Source organism: Notothenia rossii (assembly GCF_949606895.1).
Source record: "Notothenia rossii genome assembly, chromosome: 9".
NCBI lineage: Eukaryota > Metazoa > Chordata > Actinopteri > Perciformes > Nototheniidae > Notothenia > Notothenia rossii.
Window position 1 is genome coordinate 9,736,360 of NC_136907.1, and position 20,604 is coordinate 9,756,963.

A 20,604-nucleotide genomic window follows, 5' to 3' on the forward strand; every position below is an offset into this window, starting at 1 on the left:
AACTAATTTAAAAAATGAGTCTGATTGCATATTGACTTTCTGTTGATAACACATAATAAAACAATAGAACAATTAGATAATGTGGTTTGCTCACCTGAGAAATGAGTGTGTCACTTGCAAGGGCGAGGCCATGGCTTGTTCCAACCGTAGTGATGTCAATGGTCTGAGAGGAGGACAATCAAGAACAAGTGCATCAGAAGGGAAAAAAGCGGTATATAAGACAGAAAATGATTCAAAATCCAGGTGGAAAAACTGTTTTTTGAACATGAGCGTGTGGTCTTCTTGCAGCAGAACTCCATAGATAATAGATCATCTATGTGTGGAAACCCTGCAACCCTGAGATTATGTGAAATCTTAACAGATTTAATATTTTAAGTATTCAATAACTGATTCCAGTGAGTTTTCACCTGTTAGGGGAAAGGGTTCATAAACCCAGTCAAACTGAGAATCAACCCCCAGTCTGCAGCTTGCTGCAAGCCAAAGCCAATTTGAGTGCATTGCTTTTGTTTGCTGTTGGCCTAATTCAGTGTCAACTGATGCTAACCCCAACAGACAACACTCTCACAACACAAATGTATCCTATTTGCCCAACGCCAGACAGCCAATGTTGATGTTGGGTGAAGGAGCTCAATATCTAGCAAGCAAAAGAGAGACAGATATTTTCGCAGGCCAGGATGTCCAAAACGAACTGAGCTGATCGATCATGTGGGATTTTGTTTTGTGTGTCTTTTTGGTCTAAATGTTCTTCCTGTTCTTTGTCTGCAGGATGTGTAAGTTAGCGACTGTTTGCAAACAATTTAGAAAGGACTTAAAAAGCTTGAGTATAGGGCTTGCATTAACGTGCACACCTCCCTACCACTACAGGGTGGAGGGGCATGGAAGCTCCCACGACTTTGTAAAAGTCTGGAAATGGGACGAATACGGAGTTGTGTCAGAGGAAGCAGAAATGATCTCATTCACCAAACAGTGAGTCAGTTGATTGCGGCTGTTGAATGGTTTCTTCTCGATGTGTCACTGAAAGGTTTAATGAGTTCAAACATTTTGTGAATCATCTGCTGTGGACCTCATTAAGAATAACTAGATCTCAACTGGCTACCAGTGAAGGATTTGAGAAACTGATGTGTTAGGCTGGTGTTTTGTTCGTTGACGGCTGTTTCTGCCAGATGGAGCAACCAATCTGAGTCAGGATAAGAATGTTATCTTTCTGCAGTGCTATGCAGCTACCTTTTTCTATTCATACAAATTGTGACAAATACAACGGTTACAAGCGTTGGTGAGAGCGACACAGCTGTGCAGTTGATTGCACAACAGCTCTTTTACATGTTAAGTGTCTCTGTACTTTCAGGCATTCAGTATTGCCAAGTCTCTGCCAGTTGGTCTATAAAGCTACGCATGAGGTACAAACGAGTATCATGACACCAAACAGATATAATTCTAAAGATGTTCTAATTGGGAGTATGGACATTTTCAGTGGACGCAGTAGACTTGTAGTTGTACTACTCTAGTTGCATCATTTATAATCATAGTGTACAAAGAGTTTAAAAGGGTAAAGGTCAAACTCAGGCAGTCATAGCATTTATCTCCTTGATTGCCAGGCGCCTAATTCTCCTGTCCTGGAAGGATCAAGCACCTCCCAATTTTACTAGATGGATAAGAGACACTATGCACTTCCTTTAACTTGAGAAAATCCGGTACACTCTAAAAGGCTCTGTGCAGAAGTTTACAAAGATTTGGACCCCCTTCCTAAATTATTACGATAGTTTACAGATCCCCCTAAACCAGGATGACTAGAGAAATAGTTTGTGGCAGCAGCAGGACCCCCTCCACCCCCTCCCTTTTTTCTTCTTTTATTTTATTTTCTTTATTTCTTTCTTTATTTTATTAATTAATTGGTTCTTGGTTATTGTACTTATCTGTTTTTACATTTTTATTTTGACTATTTCCCACTGATGTGCTTTGTTATCCTTGTACATTTTATTATATTGTATGTACTGGCATTTTTTCATATATCCTTGGTTGGACAAAACCTCAATGGACAATCTTCCTTGTGAAGATCTGGAATTAAGGGGTCGGGTGGGTGGGATTGTGTGGGATCCAATGCTATTGAATGTATATTTCTTCTGATTTTGAAATCTCAATAAAAACTGTTGAACAAAAACAAAAAGGGTACCGCTGAGGCCAGTGCGTATCCTGCCAGTTCTGCATTGCCAATGTGACCACAGAATATGGTGTTAAAAAACGGCAGGAGGAAGTTCAGAATCCGAGACAGCACCTGCAGAAACAATCAGAAAGATTTCACTCATTTCAGGCCATCAATGACTGAACACTGAGGAAGTATATGCTCTAACAGTAACTGGACAGCTTATATGTGCTCAGCTTTGGGAAATCAAAAAGCACAGTCAGGTTTAAGCACCATTATATATCATTGCATGCTGTACTGCATATTCACTGTGCAACATTCACCAGTAACTCTGCACACAGAGAATATAAGAACTAAGTGTATAACAGTGGTAGCACTTTATGAATTACATACCAATCCCCCCCAACAAACAACACTTCAACTTTCCCCTACTCACCAGTGGGCCCGTGAGCCGTAAGACTTGGTAGAGTTCTTCTCTGTAGACCAGTGGTACCCAGCGTCTCACGCATGCACACCGAAACAGTTTGGAGCTGACTGCTGCCTCGTCTGCCTCGTCTTCCTCGGCCCCTGAGCTCCTGCCAACGGAAACCCCAGCAACGGGCCCTGCACCCGGCGGAGGGTCTGCAGGATCCGGGGAACCCAGCTTCTCCATTCAAACTCAGGAAAAGAAGAGAGAAGGGATAGAGGAGGGAGTAAAGCTAAGGGAAAGGGAGGGAGTGGGGAAGAGAAAGCAAGGAGAGGGGCAGGCGGTCTATCTGGGTTCAGGAGTACAACACATGCACTTGTTATTGATTGAATAATGTGGTTTGGAGGAGGAGTGAGGACAAAATAATGATTAAAAAAAGGGGAGAGAAAGAAAACTGGGAGTGGAAAAGATCAAAAGTCTGTATTTGTGGATACAATGGTCAACGCAGGGCTGACGAATGTTTCTTGTGACTTGTAAGGGAGTTAGTGAAGCTGGACCTGGTGGTCTTATTTGGTTTAGGAATAATCTGATGAGGAATGCCTGTATGCATATTTTAGACAAAGAGGCATGATGGCATAATCTCTGCAGGCTTCGATTAATTATTTACCTGGCGGTCATGCTGTTCATGTTTGTGTGTGCGCACATGAACTGATCTTATCTGCCTCTGATCGAACTTTGACCACTGACTTCGGGCCTCTGCATGTTTTTGTCACCCAGCCAAATGTAGGAACATCAATGTTCTCCTAACAGAGCCTTGCAACCAAAACATTTACTCGCCAGCATCTACAGGTATCCTCAACGTAAATGTTAATAAGTAACTTGTAAGGGAGTTAGTGAAGCTGGACCTTGTGGTCTTATTTGGTTTAGGAGTAATCTGATGAGGAATGCCTGTATGCATATTTTAGACCAGTGGTTCTCAACTGGTGGGTCGCGACCCAAAAGTGGGTCGCGGACCCGTTTTGAGTGGGTAACGGATGTGTGAGTGAAGAAAAATAAAGTGAAAAAAAAAAAATTCAATTATTTTGTTGAGGAAAAAGTCAAACTTTTATTTTAAAGGCCCGATTTTTTTCTAACGCTGCGCATGCAGTCGGCGTTGGACCCGGAGACCATAAATGGTTTTGAAAACTTCTGTCGGGTAGTGATCATCTTCTCAATAAAATATCTTTGCTGATGTTTTTTCGAGTCTTCTGGCCAATCAGAATCAAGATTGTTGCCGGAAGTCCCCACGGAGAATAACTTTGCGGTAGAACTCTTCTTTATACATCCATGGGTACAACTTCAGATACAAATGAACACATAATGAAATATGACCCCCGGTTTGATGATTGACAGGTCACAGAACAATGGGAGCTATCTACCCTTACCCACAATTTAAAGTAAGTCACACAGACTATCAGAACAAAGTGAAAAACAAACAATGGCATAAAATATTATTAATATGTAGGGTAGTAATAAATGTATTTATTTTCTTCTCAGAGTGTACCAGAATGCATAGTTTATGTTAGTATTTCTAAAAATCTCCTGGTGGAGAATCCCCCCAGACCCCCCTGCTGTGGTTGGGTTTCCAGCATGTTTGCCTTTTTATATATTTCAGCTTTGATTCCATCATTTCATTAAACCTTTTTTAAAAGCATACAACCTGTTAAACCCTGAGCCTGTTTTTCAGGTTTCAGGCTCGAAAATGACTTTCCCATAACAAATGACCATATCTTCCCTTCTAAAAGGGTTAGATTAATAATCTTTTTTCTCAAAGTAATGATAAACCTGTCAGTTGGATGTAGAAAAGTCAGATTCAATATATAGATGTTTTTTATTTTAAAGAAAATTCAGATCGAACATGGTAAAAAACTGTAAATTATAGTGTCCGTCCAAAATATATTTTGTACTTATAGTGAAAACTAACCTTGGATGATGGGTTAGTAGACTAAAAGCTTTAGGAATCTAAAGTACAACATATAATAAGTACCCTGTATCAAGATTGATGCAAAAAAGTGATATTTGCCTTTTTTTTAGACAGATTTAGCACAAAAAAACCTCTTCTGGGGCCATTTGGGTGGATTTTTCATATCTCTGGCTCCCCCTGCTGGATTTTGACATGTGACATCTCTTTCTAACCGTCAGAGCCAATGGAATCGAGGGGAACTCCCACATAGTCCTTATTTGGTCATGTGTGTGTATTATACTGCCGCATAGCCAAGACCGGAAGCAGCAGCCACTCTGGTGGCTACGATTAGCAGCTAACTTTTGCTCTGTGATTTTCACATAAAAATGGAATTATGGATTATAAATAATTCCAATTATTGCCCAGGAACTTTATCAACCTATGGATTAACCGATTCAGCTGCGTTTTTTCTCGTTTTAATGCCATTGAACACGTCTTTTGATCAGATTAACAGCTACGGTGAGACGATCTCCCTAGAAGCTACGTAAAGGTACGTGTTGTGATGTCTGTCTTTGCTTCCCCTGTCGCAAGTTCGGATCACTCAGTGATGATACTATATACCTAAATAATCTGTGGAACCTCAGCTTTAATCGGAGATCTTGTATGTGCAGCTACGATAAGTAATAAGGGTACTTTTATCTTGAGTTCTGTGCCAATGTCCGTTAGCATTTTTCGCTAAGGGGTCATTTAGATGCTTCTTATGAGACTTGTGTTTTGTTTTGGTAAAAATGGTTTATATCGTCAGTTAGCTGAGATTATTTCCGTTAATCTGGTATAACACAATAATAGGTTCTTAAATATTAAGATCCCCTGAGACACAGTGTCCTGAAGAAAAAGAAACAGGGTCCCCGCCGGCGGGGACCTTGGGGCTTAACAGGTTAAGTTCTGTGAAGGGATATAAGCGATATATGCACTGTACTTCACTTGTATTAATATTGTAGGCTGAAAAGCGTATATATTACAGCACGTTTTTTTTTTGTTGAATAGATTTGAGTCCTTCAAAATGTTGGGTCGCGATGTATTGACCAAGTAAAAAGTGGTTCCAGAGGCTTGACCAGTTGAGAACCACTGAGACAAAGAGGCATGATGGCATAATCTCTGCAGGCTTCGATTAATTATTTACCTGGCAGTCGTGTTGTTCATGTTTGTGTGTGCGCACATTAACAACTGATCTTATCTGCCTCTGATTGAACTTTGACCACTGACTTCGGCCTCTGCATGTTCTTGTCACCCAGCCAAATGTAGGAACATCAATGTTCTTCTAACAGAGCCCTGCAACCTAAACATTTACTCACCAGCATCTACAGGTATCCTCAACGTAAATGTTAATAAGTAACTGTAACTGAGTAACAGTATGGATTTACTCAATGGTGTTCATCTTTAGTTTCTCAATGCTATTTCAGGAATTACACATACATCTGCTTACACATTACAGCTGAGGAGGGCACAGGTGAGAAAGTGTGTGGTGAGAAAGGAGAGATCCCTGCACGGGTCTATCTTCTATAAAGTAGGTGCAACTTATGGCGCAACTATACGTAAAGCGCTCATTCTTCCATAACTATCAATGTGGCAATTGCTGTTAACCTTTAATCCACATAAGAATTGTTGCGCTGTCATAGACTATATATCATGTTCCAATTATAAAAAGTCCAAAGGTTAATGTTTTAAATTCCCTTTAACCAATACATGAGCAAAGAAATGTAGGCCTATAACTAGCCCTTTTTAACTCTGTCAAAATCACATAAGGGATTTTTCGATGCCAAAAAGCCGTGTGACTGAAAAAAGTGGGTTAGACACATGCCTACCGTTTTAAGAAGCTTAAAAAAATTTATCAGGGGTAAGACAGAGGAAATAACGATATCTAAGTGCCAGTATTTGCTATGCAGTTTCAAAGTGGTTGTCGAAAGACTTGCAGTGGGTCATTCAAATCTACTTAATCAAACTCAAATGTAGTGTAACAGTCAATAAGGAGCAACCTTGCAAGAAGTGACTAAAAAAAGTACCTGGTTAAGGCCTCTCTCTAGTGGGGAAGTGAGGGAGGGCTGTTGGAAACATGCACACACCTGAATAAAGTAAATACAAGTATACAATAGTCCTGGTAATATGGCCTGATAATACTGCACATGTCAGATAATGTAGTGATGCAGTAGCAAGTGATATTTAGTATGTTTTCAAGCTAGTTCAATCCCTTTTGGTGTGTTTTAACTCTGTTTTCTAGCTATAGTTTAGTTTATTTTAGTTTCATAACAATTATAAATGTTTTGGACATATTAATGTGATAAACCCTCAGCAGCCATATAGGTCAGTGGTTAGAGCTGGTTGCCAATCTGCGATGTCTGCTGCCAGGTACACAGGTTTGAATCCTGACCCCGACAAAGTGATAAGCGATGTCATCCCCTAACCCAAATAAATGTATCCTTACCTGAAAACAAAAATGCATCCATGTTGCATCTTTGCACACTGGCACCGAGCATACAAACGAAATACCGAAGAACACAGAGGACCTATTTTATCAGTGTAATATGTTAAGGTCAAGATCATATAGGTACTATGGTCAAGGTACTTCTACTTTTACGAAAGAAATGTGTTGGTTCAACTTGCTGTTGGGTAGTTAAACCTATCATGTTTCAAAAGATCGTTTTGTAAACTCCTAATATGCAAAAGAACTACAGCTAAGTGCAGTGGAAAGTATTTTGAAGAGTACCTGAACATTGTAATTATGTACCGTTTTGAGTGCATTTAGTGTTACACAATGGGTATGTATCACATTATCTAAGTAGATAATTTGTCAGAGGAGAACTGGCATGCTGTTTAAAGGGCAATGTAAAAACACGGGTATATTGCAGCTTTGTTATCAGTTTATGACAACGATGTTGGCCTCTACTGTCAATCAAAGCTTACATTACAATTAATACATCCCTTTAAACGTTGCATGTCTTTTATTTCAGATACATCAAAAATAGCCTGAATGTAATTCTCTTCTTGCATCAGGAAATACAGATCATCTGAATTTGAAAATTAGCAGACTGTGACTCGCTTTATCTACTTAATAAATAAATAATTGTGCTTTAAAAACCTTCAACTGTTGAAAGCAAATATGAAAAAACCCGTAAAATTATTTTATTTGTTACAGTAGATACACACCCTAGAAGGTTTAGTACTATTGTAATGACTAAAGCCAATAAAAAACGTGCCCTTGTGTTTGCACATTTTAACTATGCAACAATAAAAATGTAAAAATCAGGTGGGAGGACTGAAAGGTTGCTGGCAGGAACAGGAAAGAAGAATGATGAGAAAAGAGTGAAGGAAGCTATAAAAAGGTCCTGATGTGCATGTGAAGCATTTCAGAGCTACTGGAGATCCCAATACTCCTCCGCGTTCTCCTATCACACACAGGGAACATTTTAAAGAATACAAAGACAAGAAAAAAGAAGAAATAACCACTTTCAGGTAAGGGGGTACCGTACGTCTCGTACATTTTAATAAAAGAGCATTTGGTAATGTGTTGCTGGTATAGGTTATTTTCTCTTTCTTTGTGTTTTTTAATCTAACTGACATTACATTGCTTTTAACTTTAAGTAATTAATGTCAGCAAGAACACACTGTCTCTTTTAAGAAAGGCATTTATAGGATACTTTAATACAAAGGGATAGTTTCACAGCAGATCTAACAGGCAGGACTTTCTAAATGTAGTCTTCACAATCTTGTAAAAGCAACATGAGAGAGAACAGAGCGTAACACTAACATTGGTTTACTTAATGCAACACAATATTACGGCTTCATTCGGTTTATTGCTAAAAGATTACATATCACAATAGTTCAGACATTCTGAACATGATCTGTCCTATACACTTTATGAGGTGATTACCAAACTCTAAGTGTGTATTTAATGTATTTCAACTCAATGAGAAAAATCTATCTGATCACATTTTGTATGTTTAGGAAAACACAGCATTTTATTTTGTGCTCCTAAAACCAATCCATCATCATCTTGAATCATTCATGCACAACATTTTAATCCCTGGATCATTATTCTCGAAGCCTGTTTAAAAATGTGATTGTTTTAGGCCTATTAGAAGTACACCGGAGAAAAGGTTTACCCTGCAAACAAACATAGATCGACTGAGAGAGTGGAGGGAAATTGGAAAGTTATACCGAGGGAGAAAACACAAATCATTAATCTATTAAGTTGTTTGTTTGTGTCACAGATGTTGGTAACCTAATGAGGTAGAGAAAAACTATTGAGAATATTCTGCGAGGTTTATTTATTTGTTGCAAAGAAAGCAATAACAAAGGAAACACAAAGCAATATATAAACGTTATACACATTTGAATAATGTATTTCAGAGACTCACTGCTACACATTTGGAGCCACTTTATATTTTTGTCTCTTAAGAAAATGCTTATGTATATGACCTAAATTAAATGAGAGTTTTGAATGTTTGAAAAGTTTTATATTATTCTAATAAACTGTGTCGTTTCCTCACCTTTATCTTTATCCCATGAAGAGCCAAAATGGAGTTGATGTTCAGAGCCCTTCTTTTCCATTTGCTACTGTACTGTGCAACCCAGACATCAGGTAAGTCTGGTCACCAACAATTAAACAATTTGTCCTCTTTTCAGACAAATTCGAACCTTCTCCCCCTTGTATTTCCTAAGGTGTCACAATCCAGACGGTCCCAGCAGTCGACAGTGAGGGTGTTATACAGACCGAGCTGGAGAAGACTGTGTCCCTGGTCTGTCAGCCCGACGGCGGCCATGAGGCTGACGAAAAGTTGCAGTGGCTGAGGAATGGCTTGGCTGTCCGCCTGACAGAAGAAAATGAAGTGGGCCGCAGCAGTGTGTGTGTTACACCCGTGCTCTATGAAGACAACGGGGCCACTTTCACCTGTCGCCGTAGAGAAAATGCCACAGCTACGGCTTCAGTCACCCTGAACGTCACATGTGAGTCACTTCAAATAACCACTTCAAATTATGTTTAACTTAAAAATGATAATAAAATTTTTTGGAATTGTAAGAGTTTTGGGGATGTATTAGGAGAAAAAGGAATATTACATTTATGTTAAACTATCTTAAATCATGCTTGGGATGCCAATGCCAGTCTGTTGGTCCAACACTTTGGTCCACACTGAACTTTTCTATTCAACTTTGGACTGACGAGAAAACTATTTAAAATTTCCAGAGGATAATTTTGCTCTAGAGCCAACAGCCTTTGAGGATTTGCTGAGGAGCAGTAGTGGTTTGAATGCTAACATCATGCTTAATCTTACATTTGTAGGCCTATAATGCTTGTTATGTTTGCCATCTCAGTTAAAGGTCACCTACTATGCAAAATCCACTTTTTCATGTTTTTTAAGTGTCCCCTAAAGAGACTCTGAAAGTTTCACGAAAAAAGATTCGCTCTCTTCTTGTCCTGATCCATTTATATAAAAACCTGTCTGAAAATGATCTGATCAGATTTTGGCCCCTTTATGATGTCATAACGTGTTTTTGGCTTGTGTAACCACTAGCCAAGCACCAACCAAGGTAACCCCCCCCCCCCCCCCCCCACCTTATCACCAGAATCTCCTCCTAGAGCACCATTGTGTTATTTTTAACCAAATATCTCTCAGAGGGGCGTGGGGAGGGGCTCCTTATTTTCATCTAAAGTAACAGACAGAGAATCAGCACTTTTGAAACAGGACTGAAACAGAGGGGATTATGGGATGCTGCAATGATCTGTTTGGTATGTCGAGCCAAACACTTCAGAGACATGTTTTGTATATATCTGAGACCTATAATATATTGATGAAAAAAAGTATAATGGGGGACTTTTAAGAAATAATTATGAGACTATATTTTGTTATTGAAAACCATGAATGTCTGTTCAACGACTAGTGGCAATCCATCCAAAAGTTGTTATGATATTTCAGTCTGAACCAAAGTCTGCCATCAATAAATGCCGTGACGTTGCTGAAACTGCTGGCTCCTAACATACAACTGAAACGTTTCCCCCTTCAGATCGCCCTCAGCTCTCTGGGTCTGAGGAGGTTTCAGTAGAAGAGGAGTCAATGCTAGTCCTGCAGTGTGACATCTGGGCCAATCCTCCAGTCTCTTCTGTGTCTTGGTCACTAAATGGAAGTGCCGTGGATCTATTAGCTGGTGGCTTTTCTGTGACCAATGACGGCTTCACAAGCACAATATCCGCCGACAGAGTGGAAAAAAGCTTGCATGAAGGCACGTATCAGTGCACAGCTGAGTCTCCCATCTATGGAAGTCACAACAAAACCTTCATCGTCACATTAACAGGTCAGTTCACACAGTCAGTGTAATCAGCACTTGAAGGGATGAATCATTAATAAGATGCAAGAAAATGTGGGTTGATCATTGTTTTCATCCCAAACTGCAGACAAGACCCTGACTATCCCACTGATGCCATTCATAGCAGGGCTGGTGGTGGTCTTCTTTACTGTGCTTCTTGGCATTGCTTCACGATGGAACAGAGTTAGAAAGGTAACACACGTAACACAGAAAACACACTTACATGCAGTAACACACTAAACATCTCGTCTTTCTTTTCTCTTTTGACAGTGCTGCAAATAGGCTGTGCCCAAAACAACCATACTTGGGTACTTCATCAAATGAAAGAAAACAAAGAGACATCATGACTCAGCGTGCGTGTGTGTGTGTGTGTGTGTGTGTGTGTGTGTGTGTGTGTGTGTGTGTGTGTGTGTGTGTGTGTGTGTGTGTGTGTGTGTGTGTGTGTGTGTGTGTGTGTGTGTGTGTGTGTGTGTGTGTGTGTGTGTGTGTGTGTGTGTGTGTGTGTGTGTGTGTGTGTGTGTGTGTGTGTGTGTGTGTGTGTGTGTGTGTGTGTGTGTGTGTGTGTGTGTGTGTGTGTGTGTGCAAGACTGCAATCACTAACTTAAAAATATTATCATATTAGAAAAAAACGTAAGGAGTTTTTCAACAATTGGGGATATTGCTCAGCATTCTGCAATCTGTCTGTTAACTTAGCTTCACACCAAGACTGAAATAAAATGCAAACTACTAATCCTAGCCTGGTTCTGTCTAAAGGTATCCCTCCCATAAAGCCAAAATGAAATGTACATAATGTACATGTTATAACGGATTAAAAGGTTAAGATAAAATAGAGAGCTTTAGGGATGCTACATTTATTTTTTTACCTTTGGGATAAGCCGATCGCTACTTCCAATCTCTGTGCTAAGCTACGCTGATTGGTTCTTCGCAATCCGAACCAATCTTCAGCAATATGATATCAAGCAATTTCCAAAAACGTCCTTCGAAATTGGAAGATATGTAGGATGCTGTTGACTGTATAATCTGTTGATTATGTCGTTTGCATTATGACCTTGAGATCGTCCTTAATCGTGTTACTTTTCAAAGTGATGTACAATTGCCTGTTTCTTGTTATTATCTTTGAAATAAAAGTGCTTTTGTTTCCTCACCACCTTGGTCTCTAGTTTCGATATTTGCACTAAACTTGAACTCCTAACTCAACAAAACAATCAAAGCTTGTTAAAATCATGTTATACATTTACTTATAATGAGATCAAAGGACTTCCATGTCATGGGGTTCAAGGTCTAGATCTTTAGCTGTTACCAATAAAGAAACACTTAAAAGGTTCACATCAAATATTGCAGCCTCACTGTTTGACGAGCTGCACAGTGCACAATAAAATGTGGTTATCAAATATACAGAATGAAGAAAAGCAAGATATGGATTTATCTTTTTGCTTGGTTTTGCCTGCAGGTTGATTTTTCAGTAAAGAATACTGTCAGGCTCTTCAGTAAGCCTGATTGTATCCACAAGTCAGTAATTATTAATAATGTGAGGTAGATGTGTTCAACCTTTTGGAAATAGGTCTCATATGTGCAAATTACATGCCAAAAAGAAAATGTTTATTTGCTAATTGTCTTAAACTGTTTTCGAAGAATGCAGGTCCATCGCATATAGAATTACCAGAAATGTATGTTAGAAGTGGAAACAAAAGTATAAACTCAGGCTGGTTAATGCGTTCATTAAAGTTCTACAGACTAAAACAACAGGCTGACAAAGGCCTCTAGCTCTGGTGGTTTGAATGTTTGACATGCAGGTATGTAGTGACATCTGCTGGTCACTTTAGTTCAAACCTTTGCTTTCCAATTTAATGAGATTTGTGTTTATAGGTCCCATGATATGGCCATTTCTACTGATCATAATTCCATTGTTGAGGTCTACTAGAATAGATTTACATTGTTCAATGTTCCAAAATAACATTGGTTTCTCATACAGCATCTCTGTATATTCACTCTGTCCTAAACGGCTTTTTGGAGCTCCTCACAAAAATGATTTTGAGTTGTCTCATGGCAGTTAGGGTATAAGGGACAAACCAGGCCCGGGGACTTTACTTCCTCTTGATACCGTCGGTTATTTACAAAAAAACACCTAAACATAGCCTACTTGTTGTTATTGTGCTTCTGTCTTTCTGTGTCTTTTCATCTGTAAACTCCCTCAACCGGGCCGCTCGCTCTCTTTTCTTGATGGGTGAACAGTTCAATGTCACGCTTCATTGTAGGATTTCTGCCAATTTGACCATCTCTGTTACTAAGTTATGGAATGATAAATAAATAAGTAATTAGATACCTTACCGTTACTGCGCTCATAACGAATGATAAGAATCCGAATAATGTGTATTGAACTGGTTTAATTAATTAGTGAGTTTATTTATGGTAATTAGTTAGAAGCCCTATTTTATCAGTATGTCTGCTCAGCAGTTACAATGGTCAAACTACATTAGAACAGAATTGTCCCCATTTTGTCTTTAATAGTTACTAACATTAGATATTTTAATGAGATATGGACCGCAAAACAAAAAATGTCCCTGGTTTTCATTTTTAAAATCAAGTTACCGAATGCAAGTAGTTGCCTTAGCTTATTCTGTTATGAGATGTGAATTACTGTTCAATTTAGTTGATGTAATAATCGTTTGGTTTCTTTTACATTAAAAACAAGTTACAATTTTCAAAAGGTCTTGTGTTTTTTATCGGGGGAGGCCCTTTTTCAAGTTTAGAGCAATAGCCCCTCCAAATGTCTGTGCACGTCCCTGACCAGGACAGATCGTGTATCTGATATGGGAATGTATACTGTAACTGTTAATCTATATTGCAATCCCACTAATCATTATATAATTCACTAAAATGTTGATAGCACGACATAAAGGTGCTGTTATATTGAACTGCATTACATTGATATGTGTTTAGATTCATTGTTAATGAGGTAAGACATTTAAAACTCTCAATAAGAGTCGGAAAAAAGTTGGATGTAAATTCAACTAATATCATTATAATGATTATTATTATTATTGAATAACTAAACTAATCAATTAGAGGAAGAAAACGAAGCTTTTTTAATCTTTCAAGCAGAGCACGTTGAGACGTAACGTATTACGTCATACAGGGTGCTTTGCGTGCAGGGCGTGGTGACGTATATTCGGTGAGGTCTGCGGTCCACCGCCAAATTCAAACAGTGGAAGAAAGAAACAACAGGCAGCTGAAGCGGAATATTCTCAAAACTGCTGCTTTCAGGTGAGCTAGCAACAAAGTTCACGGTTTTAAAGTGTTTTAACGTGAGGTATTTAGCATATATTTGATAAAGTGTAAACTGAGGTTTTATTTCAGTTAGCTAAATATGTTTCAGCAGCTAACGGTGCTTTCGCAAACACCCTTTTTGTTGTTTGTGAATGAAAACCACTAGCCTTTCACATATGCTGCTACTACTTGAAGACGTGTCATTATTAAGAATGCGAATTTGTAACGTTATTAATTATCCTATTTGAAGCATACGTGCTATATCAGTGTTATTTGCTCCTCTGGTTGTGTTTTGGTTTGAACCACATCGCTAAGTTAAAAGTGAAACGGGGCAACGAGGCTCTGCAAAGCTTCTTTTTTTTAAACGGAAAAGACAAAAGCCACGAAACTTTCACTAACACGATTAACTGGATTGTAGAGGTTGTCACGGGTCATTTCTCGGTCTTTGTTCATCCACATGTTTCACATTTTTGGTTAGTTACAGATAATTGTGCAGTCCCTATCTTGCACTTCTGAACGTTAGATGAATGCTGTGAAGAGTTAGACCTGTTTATCTCTGTCTTCATACCTGTACGTGTGTCTTCTATAATACAAAATAGTACAGCTACAATTTATAATCTTTCAAACGTCATGTTTAGTTAATTTTTTTATTTAAAAAAAAATCCTCATCACATTTTCTAAGATCTAACTGTAAGGTTTTCAAAAGGCTTCTTTAGTTTACCAATCAGTCCATAACTCACTCTTTTTAATTACATACACAAAACATATAATAACATCTAAGGGCAAAAGCGGAAAATCCTGATTCTGACACATTTGTAGCTGAAACAAGAGTAATTCGTATTTAATATTGATACATTATAATCAAAGATGATGCAAACTGCTAACCTGCTGCAACGGACATTCGCCTCAGATCTAGAGTAGTTGCATTGTAATGTCTCTAACTGCTGTGTAAAGCACTTTGTTCTTAAATCTGCTATTTACAATATGTTTTTATGATATTATCACTCTACTCCCCTTTTGCAGGTTATTCAGTTAAAATGTCATCTTCAATAATGGATGGATTGGGTAAAGCTGTGGTGGGAGTGTGGCGGGCGCACACAGTCCTCGATGAGTCTGATGACGCTCAGAGCCCCCAAGAAGCCCCCGACCGTTTCCGCAAGCTTCGCTCTTCCTCTTCACTAAACTCTTTGCGAATGTCTTTGCGTAAGCGTCTCCCCCTTCGCTCCGTCCAGACCAACTCTCTCCCAGAGAATCCAACTTGGGAGGCCCAGAAGGAGCAGCCAAAGCCCAACAAGGTCCACAAACTTACTCGCAGTGCTCGCAACTCCGTCACTGGAGTATATCAGGTAGATGGACTGGTGTGGTTTTTATTCATCTTCATCACTGTGTCAATTTTTGCTGATATTTGAGACGAGAGTATCAGTATGAAATGCATTTTATATTATGTAACTATTCTCTTTTATCATTTATCTGTTTATAATATCATCATCAAGAAATGCAACAACTCAAATGTATTGCATATCACCCTTATATCTTGCAGCCCTGATGTAACTGAATTCTAATCAGGAAAATGTTGTGACAATGAGTTCCTCCCTCATCGTCTCTCTCCTCTCCTTTTCCTCTCTTACCCAGAAGCTGCAGAGGAGCAGAGAGTGTGCACGTGAGGAGTGTTTAGTTGCCACTCCGGGTACATGTGATGCAGAGGAAGCTGGCGCATCAAACCCTCGCACCCCAAGACATACGCTTGGCAGAGCTGCAACCCCGAGACGGACGCCCCGAGCAGCAGCCACTCCCAGGCGTACCCCCGGCTCCAGAGGAAGAAGGACCCCCGAGGCTGCCGTCCGAGGGGTGAGAACAGGTGGAGGCCGGAGGCAGCTGGTCCGCATGGCTGCACTACGGAGTCCCTTTGCCTCCCCCAACACAGAAAACAAGAGAATGTAAGTCTGTTATTCTGATCAAGTGCTTCAGCTTTTGTTTGCTCGTTTCATTTCTGAATGTTTGCTTCTCTGCTGTAACAGAAAGTTTGATGAAGATCTGAATTCAGTGTCCAGTGGGATCAGGAGGCTTAAACATCTGTCCAAGGCCTTTGAAAACATCATTGGCAGAGACAAAGGGTAAACCGTCTTTATTTTGTTATATATTAAACACTGGGATTGTTGAGTTCTAATATCTTTTTTTTTTTTTGTATGTAAAGTTATTTCCAAGTGTCTTATAGAATGCTTCTTGTAGTCAGTAATACATAGTTGATTACAATGAAATCTTTGTATGTGTAGGTGAAAGCATGGGAGTGTGTGTTTGAGGACCAAATCAGTCCACTTTCTGTTACTCATGCTGTACATGTTCTGCACAGAGGCGCACAATCGCCCTCTTCTCCCTCCCTAAGAGTTTCAGCACAGATTGTTGTTCCCCCTTCCTTCCCTCCCCCGACTCACATTCTTCCCGGTCATATTTGAAACTGGGGCTGCTGTGTCCTTGGTATTTTGGATGAGGGGGGAGTTAGGGGCGACAGCAGGGGGAGAGTATGGGTGTGTGTATTGGAGCCACAGTAAATGACAAAAATGTGCTTGAGAGAACTTGGAGTGCAGTTACATCACTTCCTGTGTTGACATTCAAAATGTAAAACGGTGCATCCAACAGCTCTCCTCACTGTATAAAAGGCTCCTTTTGAAGTTTAAATGCAAGTTTGTTTTCCTCTTACAACAGGCAGTTCGACTACTCCTTAGTGGTGGAGTAGGGAAGAAGGTAAATCCAAATGCCAGAATACTATGCTACTAAAAACCAGCTGAGCTGCGGAAACGTGCTCCGATTTTTATTTACTTTGATAAAAGCGCATGGCAGAGACAGCATGGTGTCTATTTCGATGCATGGATTACTCGTATGTGTGACATTTTGAAAGCCTCTGACCTGTTGCAATCAAAAGTTGATCTTGTATGACTTATTTATAACTGGCATTGACCAAGTCTCTTCTTCTCTGTCAGACTCAAACTTCCTTCTTCCTTCCTCCTTTACATATCCACTCGTACTCTGTTGCCTTATCAGCTCAGCTCTGACATCTTTGTCAAGGGACCAAGGGACCATCAAGTCAATGGACTTAACCTAAACATAAATATTACCTTTCAATTGCTGCTTTAGAAAATATAATTCCTATGTGCACTATATAAATACCGGTTTCATTTTCTCCTTTTGAAATAGAATAATAATATAGCCCCATTTCATAAAAAAAGAAGCTCATAGTCCTTTTCCATTCCATTGAATCGTTTATTTGAACCGGGACAGTCCACATTGATGAACACTTTAAAACAAAATAATGCTTACAAATGTAAATGAGCCAGATTTTTAGCTTTGAGCTCATTTCCATCCGTACTCCCGTCACATACAACATATAATTAAGAACATGACATTTATATAAATAGCAAAAATAAATACATGATATGCAGGAAGAGCATGAGCAGCATACAAGCATTAACCACATGGCAGTACAATGTAGCAGCTATGGTATGTAAAGTGCAAGATAAGATAAAAGTGCTAAATAAAGTGCAAGAGGAAATACCCCTGTGTTAAAGTGCATTTAGCGGTGAGTGCACGTCTGTTTGTTTCTCAACCATTCTTTAAGTTGACCTTTTAAAACTATTGAGAGTGGGACAATCCCGTATCTCAGTTGGGAGGCTATTCCACAATGAACTGCCTTTAATGGAGAGGACATTTTGTCCAAAAGTTGTACGTCTGCGGTGGACTTCACAGTCTCTGGTTTCTGACCTCGTGCAGCGTCTTTTTACATTCAGAGTAACTAAAAAGGGTCAAATACATTTAGAAAACGTTTTGTAAGGAGCATTTAAAGTGCAATGATTATTAAGTTATATTTTCCATAACGTATTGGATTAGTGCAGCGGCCTAAAGTCTGTGGACACTTTCATCACTCACCTCTCCAGTGTTTATGCTCTGTAGTTATTTGTGTCCTCTCTTTCTCTCTGCAGGACCAGCACAAAGGAATGTTCTGGAGGAGCGGTGATGAGAAGGTTGGACCCCAGCGGTAAACTCAGTCGCTCAAACCTCACACGTCGAGCCTCTAACCTCTCTACCACAGTAGGAGGTTGGGCTCACACAGCTGTGAACACTATCTGCAAACCCAACTGAACAACATGCATGTCTGTATGTGATACACGGACCCTTTTCTAGACATTTGTCCTTATCGATGTATCACTGTTAGATTTACTTTTAGTGTTGTCACTATACTGGGAGACTGTTACACGGGAGCTTTTTTATATCTGTGATGTGTGTAGTTTGCAGCATTCAAGTCATTCTTGTATGTTTACATATCTTAGGTTAGCCTGGGTGAAAAACCCTCATCGTAGCTACCAAAGGGATTTTTATATTGTTGTGTATGTACCTGTTTAGCTGCTACAACCAAATGTCTTTAGTTACATTTGTATGATACTAATATTTTTGTTTTGGATTCTCACTTTCTGCATAGAAACGTTTTTCCACTTTCTAAAATATACTTTAAATTAAACACTGCACAAGACCAAAATGATAACTGCAGGATTAACACTAAATTCAGAGACGACGGGGAGATGCACCTTCCTTTACTTTATATGTATGCAATAATGTTACTAACATGTATTATTCCTTTTTTAAATGATGTTTGATTATGATAAATTGTAAAGTGTATTTTCTATGAAAGGAAACCTTTTTATATTTGAGTGGATTTTTTTTCTTTTCCATATCTTTCCCTGAGGCAGAGGAAGGCACTTGGCCCGTGGATGTTTCTTGCATCTATACTGTACACATAAATCATTTGATAATGTAATGGGGGAAGGTGTAATGACTCATTACTTGATGTCAGCGATAATTATGTTATAAAGCCATATCCAGCAGCTTATTAGTGTTGTGACTTTCAAAATAACATTTCAAAGGAAGAAACTTTTTTTCCTCTGCCAATTTCTGTATATCGGTACCCTTCTCTGGAGTGAGGAAAAGGAGATGACGTGCCAAAATGTGAATAAAATAACACACAATAAAGCCTGTAAACTATAGCACCCTAATTGTCTTCAATGAACGTGTGGTGCGAGTGTTGTTCTTGTCAGTCATAATCAGTGTTTATGTCAAAGGTTTTGATTAAACATCCTTTTCGAATCAAACTCACAATTTGATAGGATTGTATGTTATTTTAAGTGCATTGCAGCATGACACTAGGATACTATTTGTTATGCCATTGTAATATTTTACACAATCATACAAATATGAATCCAATGTATATTTTTGAAATTGGGTGGGATGGTATAAACTGGTTTTTAATTGTATTCTAAATTCAGTTAGCTAAATGTTCCCTAAGTAAAATTAAGCATATTTCACAGAAACCCTGTATTAAAAAAAAGATTCTTTCAGTAAAAGAAGCATGACCCAGCAGAGTAAATATTGAATTTCCTCTTCTTACAATCAATTAATAGCAATAAGTCAATTTCATTTGTTAACGGTTAGAACATAACGTTTGATTATATTGAACAATTTATAGATAGATAGATATAATGTTCCAAAGGACCAATATACAGTACTACAGTAACAGAAATAGTGCCGTCAGTAGGCCTGTCGCGATAATCGATAAATTGACTTATCGTACGATAAATAATAATGGACTCGATAACTTTTCTGAGCTCGATAAATGGCCGTTTACAATTCATAAAGATGTGACCAGCATTTTAGCCTGGAGCGCTGTGGCTGCCAGGCGCGCTGTGAGGGGCGGGGCTGACACACAGCCAGGTCAGGACACTCCGCGTGCACGTGCAGCAGTGTAGCAGCCAAATTAATAATATAGCGTCAAGCGGGAGACAACGTGTGACTTACTCGCGGGGAATTTAAAGTGAAATGGAATTGGTTACAAAACCTAACGACACATCTCGATTCTCCGGTGTGGCAGTATTTTGGATTCAAACCAAATCAACGAGGCGAACCTACGGACTTGAATCAGCCGGGCGGTGAGTCGCATTGGTTTAAAAAAGGTAGCGACAAAAGCAGGCAATACCACGCATTTTAAACCACCTAAAACACAACCACCCCATTCCGTGTTTCCAGCTGGGAGCAAACACGGCAGCTGGAGATGGAGAGCCCCCACCCGACAATGCAAACATGTTGGTGTTCCTTGCTCGAAAACTTAGAAAAACAGATTTGGATATGGCCTGTTGAGGCATCTGGGTCGTTGACAGTGGACTGTACACTTGACTGTTGTTTTAACGAGTTTTTTTTTGCTTGTGAGATAATGTGTGCTCATATTTATTTATTTATTTATTTATTTATATATATATATATATATATATATATATATATATATATATATATATATATATGAGAGAGAGAGCTCTGTTTTCCAGCCTGACTATTTAATTTATTGTTTTGGTTGTGTGTGATTTCATTTATTTATTATAATTTAATTAATTAGTTTTATTTATTAATTTATATATTTTAATATTATTTCACATTTCATTTGCAATGTTG

At 38.9% G+C, this 20,604-nt stretch overlaps 3 protein-coding genes across 6 annotated transcripts in view; 2 read left to right on the plus strand and 1 right to left on the minus strand.

The window, feature by feature from the left end:
- LOC307018692 (multidrug and toxin extrusion protein 1-like) overlaps positions 1-2,874 on the minus strand; it is a 28,713-nt gene extending 25,839 nt beyond the window's left edge. For 2 of the 3 annotated variants that reach the window (XM_079649049.1, XM_079649048.1), the window contains exons 1-3: positions 2,577-2,874; positions 2,171-2,272; positions 95-163 (exon numbers count right to left, since the gene is read on the minus strand). In XM_079649049.1, the coding sequence (XP_079505175.1) occupies positions 95-163; positions 2,171-2,272; positions 2,577-2,792 (387 nt within the window). In that variant the 5' untranslated portion in view covers positions 2,793-2,874. The remainder of the gene's footprint in view (positions 1-94; positions 164-2,170; positions 2,273-2,576) is intronic. The other variant, XM_079649050.1, reaches the window with a different exon arrangement.
- A 4,916-nt stretch (positions 2,875-7,790) lies between these two features.
- tmigd1 (transmembrane and immunoglobulin domain containing 1) lies at positions 7,791-11,995 on the plus strand. The gene is made up of 6 exons (XM_079649055.1): positions 7,791-7,998; positions 9,057-9,127; positions 9,208-9,492; positions 10,549-10,836; positions 10,937-11,040; positions 11,119-11,995. Exons 2-6 carry the CDS (start codon positions 9,064-9,066, stop codon positions 11,128-11,130), a joined length of 753 nt encoding a protein of 250 aa, XP_079505181.1. The 5' UTR covers positions 7,791-7,998; positions 9,057-9,063; the 3' UTR covers positions 11,131-11,995.
- Positions 11,996-14,000: 2,005 nt separating this feature from the next.
- On the plus strand, positions 14,001-19,148 carry pimreg (PICALM interacting mitotic regulator). 2 transcript variants are annotated; one of them, XM_079649296.1, is made up of 6 exons: positions 14,001-14,112; positions 15,139-15,461; positions 15,748-16,052; positions 16,134-16,229; positions 16,819-16,857; positions 18,090-18,215. In XM_079649296.1, exons 2-5 carry the CDS (start codon positions 15,153-15,155, stop codon positions 16,847-16,849), a joined length of 741 nt encoding a protein of 246 aa, XP_079505422.1. In that variant the 5' UTR covers positions 14,001-14,112; positions 15,139-15,152; the 3' UTR covers positions 16,850-16,857; positions 18,090-18,215. The 2 variants fall into 2 exon arrangements, with proteins under 2 accessions (XP_079505422.1, XP_079505421.1); XM_079649295.1 differs by lacking the exon at positions 16,819-16,857 and having other exon boundaries at positions 18,090-19,148.
- Positions 19,149-20,604: the final 1,456 nt, after the last annotated feature.